This window comes from Panthera tigris, chromosome F2, assembly GCF_018350195.1.
Source record: "Panthera tigris isolate Pti1 chromosome F2, P.tigris_Pti1_mat1.1, whole genome shotgun sequence".
NCBI classification, from domain to species: domain Eukaryota; kingdom Metazoa; phylum Chordata; class Mammalia; order Carnivora; family Felidae; genus Panthera; species Panthera tigris.
In genome coordinates this window covers 81412278-81419955 of record NC_056676.1, presented here as the reverse complement: position 1 = coordinate 81419955, position 7678 = coordinate 81412278, and the positions used below count along the sequence as shown (strand labels likewise).

General features: G+C 63.8%; 1 protein-coding gene across 1 annotated transcript; it reads left to right on the top strand.

Moving 5' to 3' along the window:
- The first annotated feature begins 3560 nt into the window (after nt 1-3560).
- Nucleotides 3561-7295, top strand: LY6E (lymphocyte antigen 6 family member E). Its single transcript, XM_042973431.1, has 4 exons — nt 3561-3662; nt 5512-5621; nt 6050-6169; nt 6325-7295. The coding sequence occupies exons 2-4, from the start codon at nt 5570-5572 to the stop codon at nt 6543-6545; spliced, it is 393 nt and encodes a 130-aa protein (XP_042829365.1). The 5' UTR covers nt 3561-3662; nt 5512-5569; the 3' UTR covers nt 6546-7295.
- Nucleotides 7296-7678: the final 383 nt, after the last annotated feature.

Genomic DNA, 7678 nt, shown 5'->3' with positions numbered 1-7678 from the left:
ACACTTGGGTCCAGACCCTGGACAGGACGGGAGACATCCAGCAGCAAATGTGCGCGCCCCCCCCCCCCCCAAACTCAAAGGGCTCATAACCCAAGCCTCAGCAGTCCCGGCCAGGAGAAAACTCCCCCGAGAGCACATAGGAAAGGTTACGTACACCCTGGGAGAGGCACAACACCCGCTGCTCCTGCCTGCTGGCCTTCCTACTCCCCTACCCAGCTGGGGGATGCCACCTTCCCAGGGCACCGACCAAGCTTCCGTCAGCAGCGGTGACCAGAGGCCTCCGAAGTACTCACCAGTGCCGGCCTTCCTTCTCTCTGGGCTCAGCCAGGGACTTCGGGAACCAAGGCTGGAAAACTAAATGTGCCTGACTGCGGGAGGGCTGGGTCACTTGCGTGGATGCCACTCCGTCTCCGTCCCGGAGCATCTGGGCCTCTGTGCTGTGTGGACTCTCCCACCGCTTCACTCGGTCATCCCTTCAGGGGTCACAGCAGAGCCTTCTGGACCAACCCGGCTAGCGTGGGGACCCTGGAGCCGGCAGGCCTGTGGTGGGGTGCTGGATGCTGGGGCCAGGCGCAGCTGCAGTGGGGACCCGGGCCCTTTGCAGGGTGAGAAGGCACCAGCTCCTGCCCATGTGGGGGGACATTTCGCCAGGGCTGCACCCACCTCCCTCTACCCATTGGGCCCTCCTCAGGACAGCGTCTGCCCCATCAGAGGTGGGGCGAACTAAGACAGGGAAAGAAAAAGCAGTCTGTGCTGGGGTTGGGGGTGGGGTAGGGGAGAGGAAGCTGACCCAGGAAATGTACAGTTAGTTTGCAAACTCAAAGTTCTTGACAAGCCCAAGAAAGGGAAGCAGACGTAGAGGAGTCACAGGCACAGCCAGACCCTCGGGCAGGTGGATACACACCCGACCGCTCCGGTGGGTGTCCAATGTACACGAAGCAGGCTCCCACAGTTCTGGATTGAAGGAGGGAGCGTGAGCAGCCTGCCACGGGGAGGGGGGTGGGCAGGCCTATTAGAGGAACCCTCCTGCCATCACTTTGAGCCCAAGAAACCCCTCTGGCCGGTAGCTCCCGGGTATGCCAAGCCCCTGGATGCGGGGTCTCCTTCAGGAGGAATGGGTTCCAGGGCATGGCCATGACCCCCACCTGTTCAGACTTGCCCAACTGACTACATACTGAGAGCAAGCTTGGAGGGAGCCAGCCTGGCCTCCCCACCCCGGTTTCCCAAAGGACCCCACAGATTGTATCATCCGGCATTGCACAAACCCCCTGGCTTGGCCACATGTGTTCAGATTTGAGTCTGCATTTTTTTAAGGATATTGGAGTCTCCTGGCTGACGTGTGGCAGTGACCTTGGGGACATTTTGTGAGTCGGTTGTTCACACGAGAGCCCTCTGAATCACAGGGTCCTGTCTCAAGGCAGAGCCTACTTTTGCTTTCACTCACCATGGGTGAGCACCCGCCATGGGCCAGAGGTGGTCTGGGTGCTGGGAACACGGATTCCCCTGTCCTCGAGGGCTGACCTGCTGGAGGGAATCAACAAGGAAGTGGCCCATGCCCAAACGGATGGGCAGGGCCAAGATAACATGTATGCCTCCTGTGGGGACCGAGATTCATCCACTTCCCTTCCAGGAAGGTGGGAACGGGCCCTGCGCGCCAAAGGAACTTCACACTCCCCCTTCCAGGATAAGCCCAAAGCTGAGACTAAGATACCAGCAAGGTGCTGCATGGGGAAAGGATGAGAAGGTGCCACCAAGGCCCCCATCCTGCCCTCCAGAGGTCAGGTCCAGAAGAGGAACCTACTGCATGTCCCTGGGGAACATGGAACCCCACAGATGCCACCACTCCTTGGCTGGGGACATTTTGTGACACACACAGAGCCCCACCTTCAGCCTCCAAGGAAAGAGCCCCCAAAGTCTTCCCAAATTGATCTCTCCCACGTCATCTGGATGTTACGGAAAACCAGGCAAGGTCTGACCCTGATCCTGACACTGTGAAGACAAACACACACACACACACACACACACACACACACACACACACACACACACTTACATGCATACTCATACACACCAGCCACACATCCACTCATATCCCCGCCCTGCACACTCACATGGTCACATGGTGCCTAATGCACCCCCAGACCTTTCCCACGTGTCCGGTGCCATTATAGGGTCCCTATTCCCATCCAGCTCCATCCCAGCCACTCTGCCATTCTGTCTCAGCTCCCTCCCCCTCCCCTCAGCTCCTTCCCCCTCCCCTCCCCGACTATAAAGTTAAGAAGCCTCTTCCTCTGGGGCCCTCCTCCACTGTCACCCAGGTGCCACCGAGAAAGGCTGAGAGACAAGGCCAGGTGCCATAGCTCCCCACCGGAAGTGTGTTGTGAATGTGTGAAGTATATTTCAAAAACAAGAAGGTGGCAGAGACTCAGCAAACTGCAGGTCTCTACAAGAAGAGGAAGAAACCGGCAAAGGGAGGAGGCCAGGAGGGCCAGGCAGCCCTGGCCTGTGGGCAAAACACAGCATCTTCAGCTCCCCGTGGGCTGTGCGTGGTCTCCCTCCCTGGCCAATGGCAGGCAGGATGCAGGGACACGGCGGGGGGTGGGGGGGTGCTGCCCAGAGCGGGTGGTGCAGGTCCAGCCAGGGACTATCTACTGAGAGGACCCATGAAAGGCTTTGCCATCAGGCTTTGTTCTAACGGCCCCCTAGGCTCAGGCCGGGAGGTCAGATCAGGCTGGCTTTGGGAACGGACCCCCCCACCCGCCCCACCCCGGCTGCAGAGTGAGCTGGGGGCCTGAGAGCATCCTGGCGGAGTGTCTTGGCCCAGGGGGGCGCAGCCACATAAGAAGCGGCCCTGCGCCCAGAGGAAAAAGGGGTCCAGAACGAGCAAAGATGGACCGTCGCCGGGGATCCCTGTGGCCCGCCACCACTGCCCCCCTCCGACCTCCCTCCCCAACCCACGGGAGAGCTCACGGCTCAGCCCCGAGGCGAGGCCGGGAGCCGAGGACCACAGGCAGCCCGGAGCAGAGGGCGCGACGTGCCAGGGGCAAGGTCCCTGCCTCCTCGCCGCCCTCAGACGGCCCCAGGGTCGGAAACGCTCCCACCGCACTGGGCAGAAGCGACGCGAGCCTTCCCGGAGAGGGGCCGCCCCCGCCCACACACGCTCGCGGAGCGTCGCCCGGCTGCCCCGCGATGTCCAGCGGCCTGCGTCCAGCGGGCCAGCGACACCTCCCTGGGCCAGGGCTCGGAGTCCGGGTGGGGGCGCGCCAGCCCCGCCCGGTTGCGGGAACTCTGACTCTCCCGCTGCGCGCGCGTCCCCCGCGCCTCCAGCAAGCACGCCGACCCCGACCAGCCTCCGCGCCCACCCCCAGCCCGCGGGAACGCCGACCGCGACCCCCGCGCGCCCACCGAGCTCCCCACGCCCGCATGAGCGCCGGCTCCGCCCCCGCCCCGCCCACTGGAACGTCGACTCCGCCCCCCGCGCGCCCCCAGCCCGCCGGAAAGATAACTCCGCCCCCTGCCCGCCCCTGCGCCCCCCGCCCGCCGGAGCGCTGACTCCGCCCGCCGTTCCCCGCCCGCTCGGCTGCCGGGAGTCCGGGAGTGTCGTGCGATTGGGCGCCAGGCTCGGGCAGCTCGGCGAGGCCGTGGACCTGCGTCTGCCCCGCGTGAGTCGGCGGGGCCCGGATCCCGGCGGGGAAGCAGGGATGACCCCTTCGGCGCCCGGCAGGGCGTAGGGGGAGCGAGCAGGGTGCCGGGGGAGACGCCGGAGGGTCCGGGGGAGGCCGGGAGTCGGGGCTTAGGGGTGGGCCCAGTGCCAGGGGGCTGAGCCTCCACTCCCCTCCCCCAGTCTTCCCGAATATCCCCCGAGATCCGGGCTGGAGCGGGCGCACACCGCCACCCGGCGCCCTTCCTGGCTGGGTGACCCAGAGCTGCGCGGGCATGGGGCCCGTCACCCAGCTCCAGGTTCCCCACCATCGCTCCCGAGGGGACTGGGGAGGGGCAGCCTTCCTGACTTGGGAAGGGGGCTGGGATCTTGGCGGGCCGATGGGATGGGGAGAATGCACTGGCCTCCCCGGGGGGACCCCTGGAACTGGAGCCTACCCAGGGGAGGCGTGAAAGCTTCTTGTCTGCCAAAGATTATGCAAGCGTGTGAGGTGCCCAGGAGCCTCCGCCCCCCACGCTGATCCACCTGACCCCTTCCCGTCGCTGGGGGCGAGGACTAGCTCTTACTTCTCTGCTGGCCCCCAGTCACGGGATGCCTGGCTTTGTCAGAAATCAGCCCATGAGCCTGGGGGAGGCAGTCTGGGTCCCAGATGGCGCTGTCCCAGAAGCCCACTGGTCACTCTCAGGACTCCTTTTGCTGGACCCTGCTAATTGCCATCCACTCCAGCCAGTGCCTGGACTCAGCCCAGTGGGGCCTGTTTGATTGGGTGCCTGGCAGTGGACAGTGGGGACGGTGGCCGGGCATTCCAGAGCTTCCTTGAGAACAGCTCAGGGCTTCTCCATGCCCAAACCCTACTTTCTAGAAGAGGAAACGAGGGAGGCTCCTTCCTCCCTGAACTGTCTGGATCTGGGATCAAGCCCCCGCTGGGCATGACACCGTTTCTGGGCATTTGCAGCTCCTGTCCCTGACCCCAAGATGTCAGCCCAGACCCAGGACTAGGCTGGGGGGGGGGTGGTGCTGTTCTCTCTCTGATATTCTCCTTCCTCCCAGTGCCTGGGAACCAGCTCCCAGGCCTAGAATGCCCATCCCCCGCCCATGGCTGTCCCCAGCAGAAGGCACCAGGCAGCTCCTCCCACACCATGCCTCCTGCAGAACGGAGAGCCAGAACGCCAGCTGGTCACCTTCCGAGTGCTTTCTCCACCCACTGCCACTGGTCCCTGCCCACAAGAGGGTCCTGGTGTAGGCACCGGGCAGCCCCCACAGACTCCTGAGCCTGTTTTTTGGGCACAGAATGGGGGAAGAACAGACACTCCTGGGCTCGCTGACTTCAGCACTGAATAACACACAGAATGGAAAGCACCCCGCGCCCTCAGCACAGAAGCGGCTGGAGGTGGGGGCTCAGCTAAGTGTGCCTCGTGCACCCACCCAGCCCCTGAGACCCCGTGTCAGGAATGGAGCTGGCTCATGGAAGGTTCTGGATGCAGCCTGGCTAATATCGCTGGCCACTATGTCCTCTCCCCCAGGACCACGACCAGGGGGCCACTTTTTTGGCCTCCCTTTCTGTTTGGTCCTGAGACTAATGAGCTCCCTCAGCTGGCCCCATCCGCAAGCAGCACAGGCTCGGGGGGGGGGGGGTCCTAACCAGGAAGACTGTGTACCAGTGAGGGGTGGGTCAGGAGTGGAACAGAAAGACCCTTTGTGTGCTGGCTCTGCTGCTGGAAGCTGGCAGGCCCCCCCTGCCATCTGCACAATGGGGGCAGCCTGGCTCCAGGGCCAGGGGCTCTGGCTCCACTGGGAGGAAGGAGGCGTGGGGCACGCAGCCCGGGTCCTCCAACCAGATGTCTTTCCAGGCAGGGCCACTTTCTTTGCCTTTGTGAGACCCCAGACGGGACACCTGTCTTCTCCAGTATGAAGGTCTTCCTGCCCGTGCTGCTGGCTGCCCTTCTGGTTGTGGAACAAGGTGAGATGCCCTTGGGGCCCCAGGCCTGTGAGTGAGCTGGGCCTTCCTCCCCAACTCTCTCTCCACCTTCTCTCCTGAGCAGTGCCCAGGGGTCCTTCAGGCCAGTTCCCGTGGGACCTATTCTAGGAGGCCTAGCGGGGCCTCTCCCCCAGCAAAGCGGGGGGTCATGCTTCCTGCTCCCCCTGGAGGCCTGGGTTCTGCCCCCAACACACTTATCACTGTGCACTTGGGTGGCCCTGGAGTCCCTTCAGGATCGGGGTCCCCAGTCATTCATTGTCTTTTTGGGTCTCCAGCCAGAGTCTGGAATGTGATCATTGCTCTGTTAGCATCTGCAAATGATTGGGTGTTGGTGTTGGCTCAGGACTGGAAGGGAAGGTTCCCTGGCTTGAGACAGGTGTCACCTACAGCATGCCCCCCTTCTTCTGCAGCTCACTCCCTGGTGTGCTTCTCTTGCACGAATCAGAACAGTAATTTCTACTGCCTAAAACCAACCATCTGCTCGGACTCGGACAACTACTGCGTGACCGTATCTGCCTCCGCCGGCATCGGTGAGTGCCGGTACCTGCCTCTGCCGGGATCTGGGCACCGGTGAGCCCCGGTGCCTGCCTCCGCCGGCATCCGTGAGTGCCGGCGGCCGGCCTCTCCCCGCTTCCTGGGCCTTTGCCCTCTGCCCTTACCCTCACAGCCTTGTCTTCCCGCCTAGGGAACCTGGTGGACTTCGGCCATACCCTGAACAAGGGCTGCTCCCCGATCTGCCCCAGCCCCAGCATCAACCTCGGCGTGGCGTCTGTGGGCACCTATTGCTGCCAGAATTTCCTGTGCAACATCAGCACGGCCGGCGGGGGGCTGAGGGCCAGTGCCGCCGTGTTGGGCCTCGGGCTCCTGCTCAGTCTGCTGTCCGCCCTGCAGCGGCTTGGGCCCTGACCGCTGGGGCCCTACAGCTGGCCCAGACTCCCCCAGCTCAGGAAGGAAGGCCCGGCCCCTCTTCCTTTGACTCGTCACCCTGCTTGATCCCAGTTCTCCCAGCCCTCCCCGCCCTCGGTCCCCCCCGCCCCGTCAGGCCCCCGGGCCTGCACCTGCCCTAAGAGGGGCCAGCTGCCCTCACTTCTCAGGCAGTGACGTGACCTTCCTCGGGAACCTGGGAAGGGATGAGGGCTGGAGCCTGAGGGTCCCAGAGTCAGAACTGAGTCCTGGGGACACTCTAGGAGGCACACGTCAGCCCCAGGCCCTGCCCCGTCCAGGCTGTGTCTGCCCCCAGGTGGTGTGGAAGATGTGCTCTCTGCCACTGCGTCCCAGAAGGGCAAGCGTGCTGTTGCCACAGGTGACTGTGTAAACTCAGCTGTGTGGACGCGTGTGCCGGGTGCCCCTGTGGCGTGTGTGCGAGTGTGTGGCCGTGTCCGGGCCCGTGTGTGTGCGGGATAAGTGCCAGGCGTCCGGCATTAGCAGCCGCCGAGCTCCCTGAGTCCACACCAGAACTTCTTTTCTCTGGCATTTCTACGCCCCACTTTAAGGGTAGCCTTTTGGAAGACGGGGTTCCAGTGCATCTGGGCTTGACTGCTGGACCCAGGAATCGGTTCCCACGCCCAACTCCAGCCGCGGCCCCCACCCCCTCCCTCCACCCCATACTGGAGTCTGCCTGCTGCCTTGGTGCCTCAAATAAATGCGTGTTCCCAACCCTTCCTGCCCTGGGTGTGACAGCCTGTGGCTGCTCGTCTGGGAGTCCCCCTCCCAGCAGGGTCCTAGTGTGGGGGGCTCCCTGCCGGACGGCCCCACCCCGAGGTGCACGGCAGGGAGAGGGCTCTCCCAAGTTCACAGCTGGCTGCCCTCCAGGCTGAGAAGGGAACGGCCACCCCACGTCCTCCACTTCTTCCTGTGCTGGGCGAGGCAGGGCCATGTGGGAAGTTGATCCTCGGGCGGGACAGGTCGGGACAGGTCAGGACAAGAAGCAGGGAGGGAGGTCAGTCTGGTTCTGGGAGGAAGGCAGCACCCTCCAGAGGGAGGAATGGGTCTGGACAGGGAAGGTGAGGGCCTGTAGGAGCAGGCACGTGGGGTGGGCA

Coding starts and splice junctions, on each gene's coding strand:
- LY6E (XM_042973431.1), top strand. CDS start 5,570: ATGAAGGTCTTCCTGCCCGTGCTGCTGGCTGCCCTTCTGGTTGTGGAA. Junction 5,622..6,049: donor CCTTCTGGTTGTGGAACAAG/GTGAGATGCCCT, acceptor CTTCTTCTGCAG/CTCACTCCCTGGTGTGCTTC. Junction 6,170..6,324: donor ATCTGCCTCCGCCGGCATCG/GTGAGTGCCGGT, acceptor CTTCCCGCCTAG/GGAACCTGGTGGACTTCGGC.